Here is a 19616-nt window from a genome sequence, read left to right on the forward strand (position 1 = left end):
TTGAAAAAAAAAACAAAAAAAAAAAAACAATAATTATTTTCCTGATGAAGAAAACACCATTCACAACAGTTGGCCAGATCAAGAACAATCTCCAGGAGGTAGGTGTATGTGTGTCAAAGTCAACAATCAAGAGAAGACTTCACCAGAGTGAATACAGAGGTTTCACCACAAGATGTAAACCATTGGTGAGCCTCAAAAACAGAAAGGCCAAATTAGAGTTTGCCAAACAACATCTAAAAAAGCCTTCACAGTTCTGGAACAACATCCTATGGACAGATGAGACCAAGATCAACTTGTACCAGAGTGATGGGATGAGAAGAGTATGAGAAGGAAAGGAACTGCTCATGATCCAAAGAAAACCACCTCATTAGTGAAGCATGGTGGTGGTAGTGTCATGGCGTGGGCATGTATGACTGCCAATTGAACTGGTTCTCTTGTATTTATTGATGATGTGACTGCTGACAAAAGCAGCAGGATGAATTCTGAAGTGTTTCGGGCAATATTATCTGCTCATATTCAGCCAAATGCTTCAGAACTCATTGGGCGGCGCTTCACAGTGCAGATAGACAATGACCCAAAGCATACTGCGAAAGCAACCAAAGAGTTTTTTAAGGGAGAGAAGTGGAATGTTATGCAATGGCCAAGTCAATCACCTGACCCGAATCCGATTGAGCATGCATTTCACTTGCTGAAGACAAAACTGAAGGGAAAATGCCCCAAGAACAAGCAGGAACTGAAGACAGTTGCAGTAGAGGCGTGGCAGAGCATCACCAGGGATGAAACCCAGCGTCTGGTGATGTCTATGCGTTCCAGAATTCAAACTGTAATTGACTGCAAAGGATTTGCAACCAAGTATTAAAAAGTGAAAGTTTGATTTATGATTGTAAATCTGTCCCATTACTTTTGGTCCCTTAAAAAGTGGGAGGCACATATACAAACTGTTGTAATTCCTACACCATTCACCTGATTTGGATATAAATACCCTCACATTAAAGCTGAAGGTCTGCAGTTAAAGCACACCTTGTTTGTTTCATTTCAAATCCATTGTGGTGGTGTATAGAGCCAAAAAGATTAGAATTGTGTCGATGTCCCAATATTTATGGAACTGACTGTATATATACTATACTGTCAAAATTATTGGGACGCCTGCCTTTACACGCACATAAACTTTAATGGTATCCCAGTCTTAGTCAGTAGGGTTCAATATTAAGTTGGCCCACCCTTTGCAGCTAAAACAGCTTCAACTCTTCTGGGAGGGCTGTTTACATGGTTTAGGAGTGTGTCTATGGGAATGTTTGACCATTCTTCCAGAAGTGCATTTGTGAGGTCAGGCACTGATGTTGGAGAGAAGGCCTGGCTCGCAGTCTCTGCTCCAATTCATCCCAAAGGTGTGCTATCGGGTTGAGGGCAGGACTCTGTGCAGATCAGTCAAGTTTCTCCACCCCAAACTCGCTCATCCATGTCTTTATGGACCTTGCTTTGTGCACTGGATCAAATCATTTGGTGGAGGGGGGATTATGGTGTGGAGTTGTTTTCAGGGGTTGGGCCTATTCCACTAAAGGAAAAAAAAATAAACAAGATAACTGGCACAAAATTAGAGTTCACAGTGTCACCTCAACAACTGGATAATAGTGGGGAAGGGGGGAGAAAACAAGGACAGTCAATCTGGATGCTGCTCACTGTAGCGGCTGCTAGTGGAGGAGGTAGAAGCAACTCTGGAGAAACAAGGAAGAGAAAAAGCACAGCGCCTTCTAAGTGCAGCAGTAAGGCAACTTTAATGTGGGTATAACAAAAACTTACTCACAAGGGTAAGCTTGATAAAAGCATGTAAAATCAACTGGGGCGTATGAACATTGCAGTCCTGGGGGTCCTGGGTGGTGATATTCCTGCTGGCGTTCATGGTGGAGGGACTCCTGGGTGGTGTCTGTGGTTTCCCTGGTCCGTGGAATGCAGGGGATCAGCTTCGACAGACCGTCTTACCCTTGTAAGTTTTGATTATATCCACACTAAAGTTACCTTACTGCTGCACTTAGAAGGCGCTGTGCTTTTTCTCTTCCTTATTCCAGTGAAGGGAACTCTTAAGCGTCAGCATACCAAGATATTTTGGACAGTTTCATGCTCCCAACTTTGTGGTTTGGGGATGGCCCCTTCCTGTTCCAACATGACTGCACACCAATAAACAAAGCAAGGTCCATAAGGACATGGATGAGCAAGTTTGGGGTGGAGGAACCTGACTGGCCTGCACAGAGTCCTGACCTCAACCCGTGAGAGCACCTTTGGGATGAATTAGAGCAGAGAATGCGAGCCAGGCTCTCTCTTCCACATCAGTGCTTGACCTCACAAATGTGCTTCTGGAAGAATGGTCAAACATTCTAATAGACACACTTTTAAACCTTCCTAGAACAGTTGATTCTGGTATAGCTGTAATAGGTGGGCCAACACAATATTGAACCATCCAGACTAAGGCTAGGATGCCATTCAATTTTATGTGTGTAAAGGCGGGTGTCCCAATACTTTTGGTAATATAGTGTGTGTGTGTGTGTGTGTGTGTGTGTGTGTGTGTGTATATATATATATATATATATATATATATATATATATATATATATATATATATATAGTGCCTTGCGAAAGTATTCGGCCCCCTTGAACTTTGCGACCTTTTGCCACATTTCAGTCTTCAAACATAAAGATATAAAACTGTAATTTTTTGTGAAGAATCAACAACAAGTGGGACACAATCATGAAGTGGAACGAAATTTATTGGATATTTCAAACTTTGTTAACAAATAAAAAAACTGAAAAATTGGGCGTGCAAAATTATTCAGCCCCTTTACTTTCAGTGCAGCGAACTCTCTCCAGAAGTTCAGTGAGGATCTCTGAATGATCCAATGTTGACCTAAAGGACTAATGATGATAAATAGAATCCACCAGTGTGTAATCAAGTCTCCGTATAAATGCACCTGCATTGTGATAGTCTCAGAGGTCCGTTTAAAGCCCAGAGAGCATCATGAAGAACAAGGAACACACCAGGCAGGTCCGAGATACTGTTGTGGAGAAGTTTAAAGCTGGATTTGGATCCAAAAAGATTTCCCAAGCTTTAAACATCCCAATGAGCACTGTGCAAGCAATAATATTGAAATGGAAGGACTATCAGACCACTGCAAATCTACGAAGACCTGGCCGTCCCTCTAAACTTTCAGCTCATACAAGGAGAAGACTGATCAGAGATGCAGCCAAGAGGCCCATGATCACTCTGGATGAACTGCAGAGATCTACAGCTGAGGTGGGAGACTCTGTCCATAGGACAACAATCAGTCGTATACTGCACAAATCTGGCCTTTATGGAAGAGTGGCAAGAAGAAAGCCATTTCTTAAAGATATCCATAAAAAGTGTAGTTTAAAGTTTGCTACAAGCCACTTGGAAGACACACCAAACATGTGGAAGAAGGTGCTCTGGTCAGATGAAACCAAAATTGAACTTTTTGGCAACAATGCAAAACGTTATGTTTGGCGTAAAAGCAACACAGCTCATCACCCTGAACACACCATCCCCACTGTCAAACATGGTGGTGGCAGCATCATGGTTTGGGCCTGCTTTTCTTCAGCAGGGACAGGGAAGATGGTTATAATTGATGGGAAGATGGATGGAGCCAAATACAGGACCATTCTGGAAGAAAACTTGATGGAGTCTGCAAAAGACCTGAGACTGGGACGGAGATTTGTCTTCCAACAAGACAATGATCCAAAACATAAAGCAAAATCTACAATGGAATGGTTCACAAATAAACATATCCAGGTGTTAGAATGGCCAAGTCAAAGTCCAGACCTAAATCCAATCGAGAATCTGTGGAAAGAACTGAAAACTGCTGTTCACAAACGCTCTCCATCCAACCTCACTGAGCTCGAGCTGTTTTGCAAGGAGGAATGGGCAAACATTTCAGTCTCTCGATGTGCAAAACAGTAATCGCAGCAAAAGGTGGCGCTACAAAGTATTAACTTAACGGGGCTGAATAATTTTGCACGCCCAATTTTTCAGTTTTTATTTGTTAAAAAAGTTTGAAATATCCAATAAATTTCGTTCCACTTCATGATTGTGTCCCACTTGTTAATTCTTCACAAAAAATTACAGTTTTATATCTTTATGTTTGAAGCCTGAAATGTGGCAAAAGGTTGTAAAGTTCAAGGGGGTCAAATACTTTCGCAAGGCACGGTGTATGTGTATATATATATATACATACACACACACACACACACACACACACACACACACACAAACACACTAGAGCTGCACGATTCTGGCAAAAATGAGAATCACGATTTTTTGGCTTAGAATGAAGATCACAATTCTCTCACGATTTTCAAAATCTTTTTTTATTTTAAAGATTTATAACATTTGAACATTAGGTTATCAAACAAGATGGCAATAAAATAAGCCATAACACTCTTTGCTTCAAACAAATGACGCCGCTCCTGTACTCCAAGGTCATAGAGTGGAGTGGGGGGCCATCTTGCCCTCACTTAACTTCCTGCCTGAGGGGACAGCGGACCAGATCGTTTTCCCCGCTACCGACGGGTCCGGTAAGAACGACCGGGAAGGGGGCACCTATCCTGCCGCCCATAATGGAGATCCCGCGGCCAATCTGCTGCTGGGACCACACTTATGTTAAAGTGGACCGACCACCATTTAAAAAAATACTGGGGTTATGGCAACTATCTGCTACCATAACCCCGATATTTAACGTCAAAGTACCAAAATACACAGAGGGCAGTAAGTGGTGCACTGCAGGCCTAAAGCAATGGCACCCAGACCACATTTATTTTCTGTGAGCCCTGGTCTGTACCCACCATAACATTGTGATGAGTTAGGTTGTGGTGCTTTGTGTAAAAAAAAAAAAAAAAAAAAAAAATAGATATACTGCATTTTATGCAACACAGTCACCGCACACTTCACTGAATGTCATTGTACATTAACTTGATTAAAGCATCATCTTGTAATGTGACACTTCAATTAAAAAAAAAAAAACAGTGGGAGAAACTTGTGTGTGTGTGTGTATATTTAATATAATAAAAATAATAAATATTCTGGGGGTTTTTTGATCCTTATCTACCTATCAAATAGTATGGGGTTTGCCACCGTCCCTAACGTTATTGTATATGGGGTAGGTACCTCGGGCCTAAAAGAATGGAGGGGGACATTATGGGCAATGTAGCAAGAAATAAATCAAAATACAGGTAATAAAAATAATAAAGGTTTGTTTACTGTATTAATATCATTGTATATACAGTGCAAACGATATAGGTGGGGGGTTGTAGACCCCTAGGTGAAGAGAAGTGATAAAGTATTGAAGAAGAGACAATTGTGAAAGTTGTGACTTTTTAGATGGGAAACTTCTCTAAAGGATTAGAGAGTTTTCCTGTGTTCGCGTCCCAACGCGTTTCGGCTCGATCCTGGAGCCTTTTTCAAGGGTATAAGTCACACTTTTTCTGCAATAATCATATAGATAGTTTTAGTTATCAGATAGTAAATACCACTCGATTTAGAATCAACTTGTGGTATCTACGAAAGCAGTTGATACATACATTCATATTTTGCCCTTGTTATTACCAGCATTACAACATTCATGCCAGAAGGAATCTGCCTTATAACCCTAACCCTAAGGCATTGCCATCTTTATACAGACACCACCATATAAGACAACTATGAATGTTTTTATTTTATTTTGATCACAATATCCTTAGGCCCCGTTCACATAGGGGCGATCCGACTTTGGGGGGCGACCTCCAAGGTCGCGGTGCGAGCAGCGCGCTGCGACCTCCGAGCGGCCGCCACGGACTTCATAACATTGAAGTCTATGACGGTCGCCTCCGGGTCGCCTCAAAGAAGCTCCGGACCCTTTTTCTAAGTCGGAGCGACTTGTGTCGCTCCTATTAGAACGGGTCCGCAGCTTCCCTATGGAAGGCGACCTACGGCGACCTGTGAGGCGACCAGGTCGCCTCACAGGTCGCCTTAGTGTGAACGGGGACTTACTGGCAACTCTGATCATAATAGCCATATTGGCAATTCGGGTACCCCAGATTTACTGGAGGAACCACACACACTTCACCCCTGTTACAAATCAATCCCTGTAACTGTCATCCTTTATTATTTTTATTACCTGTATTTTAATTTATTTCTTGCTACATTGCCCATAAAGCCCCCCTCCATTCTTTTAGGCCAGAGGTACCTAACCCATATACAAAAATAATAAATATAATAATACAATTTCGATTATTTTAATAATTCACAAATCAAACTTCTGAAAAGGTAGAGTTATGTGCAGAAAATATAATCCCTAAATAATAAAATGTATATTATGATATTATAATGATAGCTATATATATATATATATATATAATATATTGATATATATATACAGTATCTCACAGAAGTGAGTACACCCCTCACATTCTTGTAAATATTTTAATATATCTTTCATGTGACAACACTGAAGAAATACCACTTTTACAATGTAAAGTAGTGAGTGTAAAGCTTGTATAACAGTGTAAATTTGCCACCCCCTCAAAATAACTCAACACACAGCCATTAAATGTCTAAACCTCTGGCAACAAAATTAAGTACACCTCTAAATCAAAAAGTCCAAATTGGGCCCAAAGTGTCCATATTTTGTGTAGCCACCATTACTTTCCAGCACTGCCTGAACCCTCTTGGGCATGGAGTTCACCAGAGTTTCACAGGTTGCCACTGGAGTTCTCTTCCACTCCTCCATGACGACAACACGGAGCTGGTGGATGTTAGAGACTTTGCGCTCCTCCACCTTCAGTTTGAGGATGCCCCACAGATGCTCAATAGGGTTTAGGTCTGGAGACATGCTTGGCCAGTCCATCACCTTTACCCTCAGCTTCTTTAGCAAGGCAGTGGTCGTCTTGGAGGTGTGTTTGGGGTCATTATGTTGGAATACTGCCCTGTGGCCCAGTCTCCGAAGGGTGGAGATCATGCTCTCCTTCAGTATGTCACAGTACATGTTGGCATTCATGGTTCCCTCAATGAACTGTAGCACCCCAGTGCCAGCAGCACTCATGCAGCCCCAGACCATGACACTCCCACCACCATGCTTGACTGTAGGCAAGACACACTTGTCTTTGCACTCCTCACCTGGTTCCCGCCACATACACTTGACACCATCTGAACCAAATAAGTTTATCTTGGTCTCATCAGACTACAGGACATGGCTCCAGTAATCCATGTCCTTAGTCTGCTTGGCTTCAGCAAACTGTTTGCAGGCTTGCTTGTGCATTATCTTTAGAAGAAGCTTCCTTCTGGGACAACAGCCATGCAGACCACCGTATTGATGGAGTGTGTGGCGTATGGTCTGAGCACTAACAGGCTGATCCCCCACCCCTTCAACCTCTGCAGCAATGCTGGCAGCACTCATATGTCTGTTTCCCAAAAACAACCTCTGGATATGACGCTGAGCACGTGCACTCAACTTCTTTGGTCAACCATGGCGAGGCCTGTTCGGAGTGGAACCTGTCCTGTTAAACCACTGTATGGTCTTGGCCACCGTTCTGCAGATTCGTTTCAGGGCCTTGGCAATCGTCTTATAGCCTAGGCCATCTTATGCATAGCAACAATTCTTTTTTTTTCAGATCCTCAGAGAATTCTTTGCCATGAGGTGCCATGTTGAACTTCCAGTGACCAGTATGAGAGAGTAAGAGTGATAACACCAAATTTAACACACCTGCTCCCCATTCACACCTGAAACCTTGTAACACTAACGAGTCACATGACACCGGGGAGCTAATTGGGCCCAATTTGGACATTTTCACTTAGGGGTGTACTCACTTTTGTTGCCAGCAGTTTAGACATTAATGGCTGTGTGTTGAGTTATTTTGAGGTGACAGCAAATTTACACTGTTATACAAGCTGTACATTCACTACTTTACATTGTAGCAACGTGTCATTTCTTCAGTGTTGTCACATGAAAAGATATAATAAAATATCTACAAAAATGTGAGGGGTGTGCTCACTTTTGTGAGATACTGTGTGTATATAATATCATTCATTCATTCTAATATACATTTAATTATTTATTTTTTAGGGATCCCCCCCTCCTCCGTCGTTGATTACCTCACGTGATGGGAAGCTCATCATGCCATGTGAGGAAGAGACAAGGACTCCCTGCTCAAGGTGGTGTAATTGCCTGATGACTCACACAGGTGCATGCCCCGGCTCGCCTCCGTGAAAACTTGATAAAAGAAAAAGAATTGGCAGCACTCCAGGTTGAGTCAAAATCCAGATTTATTGACTGGACATCCAAATTATGACAATCGGGACAAGGTAGACGCGTTTCACACACTGACTGTGTGCTTAATCATTACAAAATGATTAAGCACAGTCAGTGTGTGAAACGCGTCTACCTTGTCCCGATTGTCATAATTTGGATGTCCAGTCAATAAATCTGGATTTTGACTCAACCTGGAGTGCTGCCAATTCCTTTTCTTTTATCATGCCATGTGAGGGCTGGACTGCAGCCTCCATGGGGCCTCTGAAGGTACCGCCCATCAGTGGATGCGGTCTTTCACTGCTGACGTCAGTTTCTGTGTCGGTCATTTGCATTCCAGGCTGGCTCTGCTGCGGCTGACGACTTCCCCTACCCCACCCCCAGAATCGCAGATTTTTGGGATAGAGATTGCATAGGGGGTGAATCGAGATTGGGATTCTAGAACGATTAATTGTGCAGCTCTAATACACACATGCACATACAGTATACCATCAGAGCTTCACAGATCTTCCAATCAGTCCAATAGAAGAAAGACACTTTAGTGCTAGTCCCCCATTCCATACAAAGAGATGCTGGTCTGGATCACAGCCACAAGATACTTAACATAGAAAAGTGGATAACCGTAATCAAATGTATGAAAGTTCCAAACTAGTTTATCAATAATCCATAAATATAAACACAGCACAGCTTCAACAGGCAAGGAAAAGCATTGATGCAATTTACACGAGTAGCATGAAACGCGCCAATGCTTTTCCCTGCCTTTTGAAGCTGTGATGTGTCTGGGTTGATGGATTATTAAGCTCATTTGAATTTTCATACATTTGAGTGAGATCTTACAATCAGGTACAACAGAAGAAGTTACACCTTTGCCCAATGGCAGGTCTATCATGGTTATATGATGATGAATGTCATTCAGGCCAAAAATGACCAACGCTGATCGGCAACTGGGGGAGTATACCAGCTGAAGCTTTCATTTGCAACTACTGCCGGGGACCTAAATTGAAGTAAACTAAACTATGTATTATAAAACTGAATTTATTTATGACTTGCTAATCTTGTATTCATGCATTTCCTGGTGGTTTATCCATTTAGCAACCATGGCTGTAACAAAGTCATCACTCAATTTATGGAAGGATTTGTTTGGTTTGAGCCAAAGTTCAACAGGACAAGTTATGGAGGAAGAGTGATCTCTCTTTGTACAATAACCTTGATATGGAAGTTCCCTTAATGGGATGGGCCTGTATTTTTTCTTCAACCATAATAAACCAGGTTTTCTCCATCAGGGTTCCATGGAAGTCAAGGGTTTCTCCAGAAGTAGATAGGGGTTCCTTAAGCAATGAGCAATTTCTGACTCTCAGATAAGTTCCCACTGACACCATTGATCTTTTTAGCTATCTATAAGGGGGAAATTCTTCCCAATGACCACAACTGAAAGGAGAATTCTTCCCACTGATCATTACACTAATGTATCATTAATCATAGATCTATTCATTTTTAGCAGAAGGTTCACTGGGCCCGGAAACTTATTTCAAGGGTTACTCTGTGTTGACAAGGTTGGAAAAGGCTGATATAGACTATGTAACTATGTAAATTTTAAGCCAAAAGTGCATACCACCAGACAAAAAAAAAAAATTTAAACATGAGTGAAAATATGATCTTATGGTTCCTATTGCACTTCCTGCATAAAGTTGAGAACTTCGGCATAAAAGGTGTGTAGAAAGGTTAAAGTTATGCCAGCCTTTTTCAACCAGGATGTCCAGACACCCTGCAGTACCTTGGCAAAATGCCTAAGAATTGCCCACAAATTGTATACAAGCCAGCTGATGGATGAAGCCTGCCTTGCACAAAGCAGCAGGTTTTCATTGTGCACCATAACAACCTTCTAGCCGCCTGCTTAACAACCAATGACATCATCGGTTGATAAAGAGGACAATGCGAAACTGCACAACATCCTTGTTTGACCCACCCCTGCCCATCTCCGTCAACAGTGGGGTCACATTAGCTGAGTGAGGGAGAGAAAATGAGGAAGAAGAAAAACATTGGAATACTAGTCAGTAGCACTGTGCAGACATTTGCTTTGGAAGAATAAATCATCACCAACATTGGGTATCCTACATGTTGCTGCATTATGTAAAACTATTAGTTTCGTTTTTACATTTTGGAATGGGGTGCTTTGAGATTGTGCAGAAATTTAAAAGGTGCCTTGACTGAATAAGGGTTGACAAACATTGTTCTATGCTATCAGACAAATAATTTGTGTAAGAAGAGGTTTGCTGTTCAAAGTTGTGTTTCTGTTCAATCCCGCCGGGACTTGGCGAATGCGCATGCGCGCACGCAACGTGACAGACGCTGGCGCCAAATGGGCTATTTAAACCCAGCCCTTGCTCAGCTCCAGTGCTGCTTTGTCTTCAGCCTTGTTGACCTGAAACTGCTAAACTGTATGCTGCTTACCAGTACCAGACCCGGCTTGTCCTGACTTTCTTCTGCTCTCCGCCTGCACCGACCTCGGCTTGTCCCTTGACCTCCGCTCCAGTCTGCTCCTTCTGGCTCCTGTATGAGCGTTTGGCTTCTGACCCGGCTTGTCGTCTCACTACGCTCCTGCCACCAGCACTAGTTGCCTGCATACCTGCTCTGGAACTACCCGGCTATCCCTGTCTGTGGACATCAGCCTGCTATCAGCTACATCAGACACTCGTGCTACTCTATACTCGGCGCCTCCTGTCTGCACTATCAGGGGTCCCGAGTCAGAGGCATAAGAGAGGCCTTCCTCACCATTCAGGCTCACCTCCAGGGCTCACCTCCAGGTACGTGATAATTTTTAGATAATCCCAGGGGGTCTACACTGTTGCTGAACAAGCCTTAGTGCAGCTAAAAAAACTCACCACCGACCAGCAAATTTGGTATTTACCATAAAGCAAAACAAAAAACACTAGACTAATGTGGTTTTAAATTGTATTTTCTTTTATTTTTGAATCGAATATTAAACAAATAGTTCATGACTATTTTCATCACCTAAAATAAAATTAAAAAAAACATCACAAGAATCCATAAACCAGATAAACAATAGCATAACAATGACTGAACATCAGAGTGAGGGTATAGCAAAAGGTACTAAGTTATTTTTCGTTTTGGGGGAGCAGGTAGGTCAGTATTAAATCTGTTAATGCCCATCACCTGCTGTCTCAATCCCGTGTGGACTTTAGTGGGGTCTATAGTCCGAGTATTGGTTGACACACAGGATGCCGGATGAATGGCCTCCACACCCTGTTGGATAATATTGCCCAGAGCAGCCAGTCCTTCTGTCTGCTGTATGTGAAGGAGGCTCAGAGAGTAGGCAATCTGGGACAAGATGGAGTTCTGCTCCTGCATTAGGACATTGGATTCCTGTTGGTTGGAAGACAAGTTGTGCAAAGTCCGGTTTAAAACCGAGAAATGGTGGTCCTGTTGCTCAGACTCCAGAGCTGGCTCTTGATCTTCCATTGTGTCTGAGCAATGAAGATGATTTCCAGGTGAAATAACAGAAGGTTCTTCAGAAGAGTCTTTACTGGAGTCCTCCCCTAACTCCTGACACTGAGGGGAGAAGACATTGTTGGCCAGGGACTCCTGATGGACTAAATCTATTGCAGGAGTGAAAGCAGCTTCTGCCAGGAACTCCCGATGGACTAAAGCCATGGGAGGAGGGAAGATGGTGTCTGCCAGGGACTTTCGGTGGACAGAATCCATGAGAGGAGAGAAGAGGGTGTCTTCCAGATTTTCAGAATGGACCAAATCTATGGGATCTAAACAAAAAGGCATTATGTTACCAAAAATAATCAAATTTCCCTTCCACACTCTATGTTCAGTGCATCCAGAGCAACACAACAAGCTGTTGACACTTTATCTAACCTGCTACGTACTTGTCCTTCTTTTCGTCCCTACTCCAAACTTCTGTCCTGTTTTTACAGAAAAGTTGATCAAAGGGGCCTGTTTATAAATCGAGGAGCTAATCGTTTTGACATTTTTATGGGGAGTATCAACACTGACTGTTCTTTCTATATCAGTGGTCTCTAAACTGTGGCCTGGGGGCCAGATGTGGCCTCTTTTCTTGCCTTTATCTGGCCTTTGGGGCACTATTTGCACCAAATGAAACCAATGATGGAGCACCATTCCCCCTACTGATACCATCAATGTGTCACTATTCTTCCCATTACAACCAATGATGAGGGACTGATGCGGGGGCAATTTCTACTCGGACTGGCTACAGTCTGGGCCCCCCCCTCCCAAAGCCTAAAGTACAATAAACTGGACCTTTGCTTAGGAAGTTTGGAGATCCCTGGTCTATATAAAAAACAGTTTTATAGTCAAGTTTCAGTATCTGCTTTTCATGAAAAAATTTACCTGGAAACTTAAATCTACCCTGAACCCGAAGAAATTCTTTATTTTTCAAAAGCAATAAGAGGAAGGCTTGTTCCTCAAGGTGGAGTCCTGCATTTTGACGAACTGTCTTCTTTTTTAATGTCTAGTTTGTCTACTTTTTATATTATAACTTTCCATGGTAAAAAGGCAAAAGTAGCACAATAGGGTAATGGGTTTTAATACAATAATTATTCCGATGACCATAGATAGGCCCGTAGAGTATTCACAAGCAGGTCTGGTCAAAGAAAAAAAAAATCAAAAAAAGTCAAAAAGAAAAATCGAAATTGAAATTCCATATTTAATATGACAATGATAGGTTCAGTGCACCCAAACGTAGAAAACAATCACTAACCGTCTTTTTTGGCTTAATGACAACAAAACTATTGATGCCCGATTAGTTGCGGTAGGATGGTGCCCAGTGCCCACCACTGCTAACTAAACTACAAGGGCCATAATAAAAGGCCATTGTGTGGGGAATCCAATACAGGATGGAAAGAAAATGCTAAAACTTTGACCACTATTAGCAGACTAGAATTATTTTACTTCAGCCGGAAGAGATTTCTAAAGACTAAAAAAAAAAAAAACAAAACAACAAGTTTCCTTAAAACTGCTCAGAGGTAAGGGGCTCATGAACAAGAAACCTAGATATCTAATACTAAGTGTAACCAGCATTATACATATACATTCAGCCAGTTGGTTGGATTAGACATTTTTCTAGGAATCTCTGTTCTATTGGAGGGGCGTGCTACCAGTTTAGGTATCTTAGTGTAGTTGGAGAGAGAAATTGCTGGATAATAGGATGGGTCCGTATGTAGAGTTCCTCTAGCTTGGAAAGAGTCTCTGAGTAATATCAAGGGTAATAGCAAGAGTCGCTATGTAATGAAGGGATCTCATTGCAATGGGAGGGGTCACTGTGTAATATAGGGACGTTTGAGTAATCTAGAGGTCTCTGGGCAATGTAAGGACCTCTTGTAATGGGAATTATCTCTTTGTATCTTTGTAGAGTAAGGTGCAAGGGTAATCAGAGGACTCTCTGTGTATTGTAGAGATTGTTAAGCAAAGGGAAGGATTTTTATGTAATGCAGAGATTGATGAGTAATTGGAGGGGCCTCTGTGTAATGTAGTGATTGATGGGTAGTTGGAGGGTCTTTATGTAATGTAAGGACCTCTGCGCAATGAAAGGGGGTTGCTGTGTAATGAAGGGATCTCTGGGTAATAATATGAGTCACTGTGTAGTGTGGGGATCTCTGGGTATTGGGAGGGCTCTCCATTTAATGTAGGGGGGGGGGTCACAGTTTATTGTAGGGATCTATAGGTAACAAGCAGGGTCCCTGTCTAATAGAGAGATACCATAGTAATAAGGCATCTCTGTGTAATGTATGGATCTCTGGGTAATGAAAGGAGTCTCTGTGTAATGTAGGGATCTCTGGGTAATAGGAGGGGTCTTTATGTAATGTTGGGGTCCCTGGGCAAGGGGCAGAGTCTCTGTCTAATGTAGGGATCTCTGAGCAAGGGAAGAATCTCTGTACAATGTAGAAATCTCTGGGCAAGGGGAAGAGTCTCTGTGTAATGTTGGGATCTCTGAGCAAGGGGCAGAGTCTCTGTGTAATGTAGGGATCTCTGGGCAAGGGGAGGAGTCTCTGTGTAATGTAGGGATCTCTGGGCAAGGGGCAGTTTATCTGTGTAATGTAGGGATCTCTGAGCCAGGGGAAGAGTTTCTGTGTAATGTAGGGATCTCAGAGTAAAGGTAGAAGTCGATGTATATTGTAAGGGTTGCTGGATAATAGGAAGGAATTTAATGTAATTTAGAAACTGGGGGTAATGTAGAGCTCTCTGGGTAATAAAAGAGGTTTCTGTGTAATGGGAATGATTTCTTTGTATAGTGTAAGAATCTCAGGATAATGAGTGGATTTTCGGTTAATGTAGGTATTGCTCGGGAAGAAGTCTCTGTGTAATGTAGAGATCTCTAGGTAGTAGGAAGGAGCTCTGTATAATTTAAGGATTGCTGGATAATGGAAATTATTTTAATGTAATGTAGGGATTAATGGGTAATAGGAGGGGGTCTCTGTGTTGCAAAGAGATCTCTGTGTAATGTAGGGGTTACTGTGTAAAGTACGGATCTCTGGGTAATGGGAGGAATAGTTGTGTAATCCAAGGACCTCTGGGTAATGGGAATGATCTCTTTCTATAGTATAAGGATCTCAGGATAATGAGCGGGATTTCTGTAAATGTAGGGGTTTGTTGGGTTGTCAGGATCACTGGGTAATGTAGGGCTCTCTGGGCAAGGGGAAGAAACTTTGTGTAATGTAGGGATCTCTGGGCAAGCGGCAGAGGCTCTGTGTAATGTAGGGATCTCTGGGCAAGGAGAATAGTCTCTGTGTAATGTAGGGATATCTGGGCAAGGAGCATAGTCTCTGTGTAATGTAGGGAATCTCTGGACATGGGGAAGTCTCTAATGTAGAGATCTCTGGGCAAGGGGAAGAGTCTCTGTAATGTAGGGATCTCTGGGCAAGGGGAAGAGTCTCTGTAATGTAGGGATCTCTGGGCAAGGGGGAAGAGTCTCTGTGTAATGCAGAGATCTCAGGGTAATGGGAAGGGTATCTGGATATTGTAAGGGTTGCTGGATAATGGGAAGGAATTCAACGTAATTTAGGAAATGATGGGTAATGTAGGTCTCTGGGTGATAAAAGAGGTTTCAGTGTAATGCAAGGACCTCTGTGTAATGGGAATGATTTATTTGTATTGTGTAAGGGTCTTAGGATAATGAGTGGGCTTTCAGTTAATGTAGGGATTGTTCGGGAAGATGTATCTTTATAATGTGGAGATCTCTAGGTAATATGAAGGCTCTCTGTATAATGTAAGAATTGTTGGATAATGGGAATTATTTCAATGTAATGTAGGGATTGATGGGTAATAGGAGGGGTCTCTGTGTTGTAAGGAGATCTCTGTGTAATGTAGGGGTTACTGTGTAAAGTACTGATCTCTGGGTAATGGGAAGGACCTTTGTGTAAAGCAAGGACTTCTGGGTAATGAGAATGATCTCTTTGTATAATGTAGGGATCTCAGGATAGTGAACGGGTTTTCTGTGAATGTAGTGATTAATCGGGATGTCAGGCTCACTGCGTAATGGAAAGAGTCTCTGTGTAATCTATGGATCTCTAGGTTATAAGAGGGGCCCCTGTGTGATGCAGGGATCTCTTAGTAATGGGTGGGGTATTTGTGTACTATAGGGATCTATTGGCAATGGGTGGGGACCCTGTTTAATGTAGGGCTCTCTGGGTTTTGGGAGGATTTCTGTGTAATGCAGGGATCTCTTAGTAATGAGAATGATTGCATGAATTAATAGGAAGTTGTAAGGGTCTTCGTGTAATGTAGGGATCTTTCTCTGGGAGCAGTCTCTGTATAATGTAGGGATCGCTAGGTAATGAGTTGTCACATTTTAAATCGCTGACCATGAAGTGGAAAAAAACAACTTTGCAATGTTTAGAAAGCGGTTCTGAATAATGTAAACTCTTGTAAAGTGCAAGAAAAGATCCTCTTTATCAATGAGATTAAAAAGAGATGTTTTAATGACACATAGATCAGTTTGGGGCCCCTATTCATTTTAAGCCTATACATGGCCAAAGGTCACAGGAAAGCAGTAAAACCTTCTTACTCCTCCCCAGCTTTCTTTATATGGCTGCACACAGCAATCTGGTCACTTCTCATTATTAAAATGTAATAACAGTATTTACCGGCTTCCACCTCCTCTGGTCGGTCTTCCTTGTCCTGGTTCCAGTCCATCTCTTTGCTGAACTCTGGTTTGAAGAAGTCTCTTAGCCTCTGCTCATACGGTGCCAATCTCAGGTGTGGTGGAGGTCGGCGCCCAGTCTCTGCCACATGGGCAGCTGCCTCCCTCAGTTTTTCATTCATCTTGCGCTTGGCGTTCTTCCACCTCTTCTTGACTTTATCACTGGTGCGGGAAGCCACTCCTACGGCGCTCACTTCATTGGCTATGGCCTGCCACATAGCGTTCTTAGCAACGCTGGGTGTAATGTCGGACTCTTTCCCAAAAAGCTTGGAGTAATTCTCTAAAACCAGGTCCACCAGGATATCCAGCTCCTTCTCTGTGAACTTCACGATTCGTAGACGCGGAGCTCCAGGGGATGAAGATGACGGCAAATTAGATCCGTACAAATTAGTTATCTGATTCACTGGGAATTGTGGGGCTGCCCCAATGTCACCTTTAGGTGGCTCCCCATTATCTGTCACTATGGCACAGAACAAATTGAAATTTAGAGGTGCCATACAAACCAGCATCACAAATGTTTTTAAAGGCCACACAGTTATGGTTTATGACTCAATTGTGTTGCCACAGTTTTATTAGGAGGCCCTAAGTGATGGCCTCCTTATTTTCTCCAAATAGGTTTCTTTCAAAAGTTTGAAAGCAAATAAGATTTTTGTAAGATCTTACTGTAAAATCTGTTTCTCTGAAGACTATTGACAGACGCAGCCTCATCTTCATTAGCTAAATGGGTTATGCTGCCCCCTGCAGGAGTAATCTAGGCAGGAAAAATGTATACCCCACAGGCATTACCCATACAGGCTCAGCTCAGCAAACCAGTTTAGTGGCAAGCATTGAAGAAAAAAACATCCATATACCAGAGGGGTGGGTGCTGCGTCTGTCAATGGACTTCAGAGAAACAGATTATACGGTAAGATCTTACAAAAATCTTGTTTTCTCTATCGTCTATTGACAGACGCAGCCTCATCTTCATTAGCTGAATGGGACGTCCCAAAGCAGTCTAGGCATGAGGGATGGGAAAAACGCAACCAGAAAGTAATGTAAACTCCAAAGGCAAAACTTTGCCAACTGGGTAACATGAAGCTCAACAAAACAACAGGAGCTCACCCAGGTAAAAGACCCCTAAGAGAAAACAATAACATTCTCTTATGAAAACAGCAACCTGCAAAACCTTGCGGCCAAAAGAGGCATCAGAAGATGCCAAAAAATCCACCTTGTAGAATTTTGTAAAAGTATGCACAGACGACCAAGCCTTACAAACCTGTACAACAGAGGCCTGATGGCGAAAAGCAAAAGAGGCACTCAGCGCTCTAGTAGAATGTGCCTTCACAGGGAAAAGGAGGAACCTGACCCTTGAGCGAATAAGCCCGATCAACCGTCTGCCTGATCTATCTCAAAATGGTCGCAGCAGACGCAGCCAAACCTTTGCGAAGACCGTCCGGAAGGACAAAGAGAGAGAGTCCGACTTCCTGAAGGACTCAGTAACCGTCAGATAAACCCTTATCGCCCGAACCACATCCAGAGATTGCAAGGCAACTTCTTTGTGATGTTTAGGCTTAGGACATAAGGAAGGCAACACAATGTTTTCATTGAGATGAAAATCTGACACCACTTTAGGAAGAAAAGACGGATTAGGTCGGAGGACCACTTTATCCCTGTGGACCACCAAATAAGGCGAAAGACAGGACAGCGCCACCAACTCAGATACTCTGCGAGCAGAAGTAAAAGCCACTAGGAAGGCAATCTTCTGCGACAAGTAAAGCAGAGAAATCTCCCTAAGATTCTCAAAAGGAGGCTTTTGAAGAACAGACAAAACAAGATTGAGATCCGACAGAGATAACGGGGATCTCCTCAGAGCAGCCAGATGACGCACCCCTTGAATAAAAGTGCGAATCAGGCTATTAGTAGCCAACGGACGTTGGAAGTAAATGGCTATGGCCGACACCTGACCCTTGATTGTGCCCAATGCCAAGTGCTGCTCAACCCCTATTTGCAAAAAGGCCAAAACCCTAGCTATAGAAAACAAGCGAGGATGCAGCTGCAGTGATTCACACCATGCAATGTACGATTTCCATGTACCATGATAGATTTTCCTAGATGTCGACTACCTGGCCTTCAAAAGGGTACTGAGGCAGAAAGGCCTCTATCCCTCAACACCTCAATTTCAATGGCCGAACCGTAAAAGCCAGCGACCTCAAATCAGGATTAAGATCGGTCCTTGAGACAGATCTTCCCGTAGAGGAAGTCGCCATGGAGGATACACAACTATTTTTACCAGGTCTGCATACCAAGACCGCGGAGGCCAGTCTGGGGCCACAGAATGACCGGAATGCCTTCCACAGCCACCCGGCAAAGAAACCTCTGCAGGAGTACGGGCAGAGGGACTGCATTAATCAGGCAATACTGGCTCAGAGGAGCCACAAGTGTCTATGGTGTCGGCCAGAGGATCCCGAGACCTGGCCACAAACCGCTGAACTTTTCTGTTGAGGCGAGACGCAAACAAATCCACCTCCGGAGTACCCCACCGGGCACACAGGAGATGAAACACCTCCGGAGGAAGGAATCATTCCCCTTGATCCAACACCTGACAACTCCGGTAATCCGCTTGCCAATTCTCCACACCCGGAATGTGGACTGTGGTAAGAGCCGGAACATTGGCTTCCGCCCAAACCAGAATCTTGGCCACCAGGACACTCTTGGTGCCCCCTTGATGATTGATGTAAGCCACAGTCGTGGCATTGTCAGACTGTATCTGAACCAGAGAGCCACGTAGCTGACTCGTCCAGTGGAGCAGGCAAAGCTTGATCGCTTTCAGCTCCAGAATATTGATCGGCAAGGAAGACTTTTCTGTCGCCCAAATCCGCTGGGCACAGAGTTTCCCCAGCACTCAACCCCAGCCTGGTAGGCTGGCGTCTGTGGTGACCACTGTCCAGAACAGTGGCAGGAAGGACTTGCCCTGTCACAGAACAGGTGACTCGATCCACCAGGATAGAGCCGACTTCGTTAGATGGCTCAAACAAATCTTCTGGTCCAATGACCGAGGGTCCCTGTTCCATTTTGCCAGAATCTCTTTCTCCAGAGGCCTCGAGTGAGACTGAGCCAACAGGACTGCTTCGAAGGTTGACACCATCAGGCCCAGGGCCCTCATGCAA

The 19616-nt window shown here is 43.3% G+C and overlaps 1 protein-coding gene across 1 annotated transcript in view; it reads right to left on the reverse strand.

Moving 5' to 3' along the window:
• Positions 1-11227: 11227 nt before the first annotated feature.
• LOC309550888 (uncharacterized protein) overlaps positions 11228-19616 on the reverse strand; it is a 118174-nt gene continuing 109785 nt past the window's right edge. Inside the window, exons 10-11 of the mRNA XM_082251270.1 lie at positions 16415-16930; positions 11228-12064 (exon numbers count right to left, since the gene is read on the reverse strand). Coding sequence (XP_082107396.1) covers positions 11397-12064; positions 16415-16930 — 1184 coding nt within the window. The 3' untranslated portion in view covers positions 11228-11396. The remainder of the gene's footprint in view (positions 12065-16414; positions 16931-19616) is intronic.

The sequence above is a fragment of the Pelophylax lessonae genome (assembly GCF_965119305.1).
Source record: "Pelophylax lessonae genome assembly, chromosome: 3".
Classification (NCBI taxonomy): domain Eukaryota; kingdom Metazoa; phylum Chordata; class Amphibia; order Anura; family Ranidae; genus Pelophylax; species Pelophylax lessonae.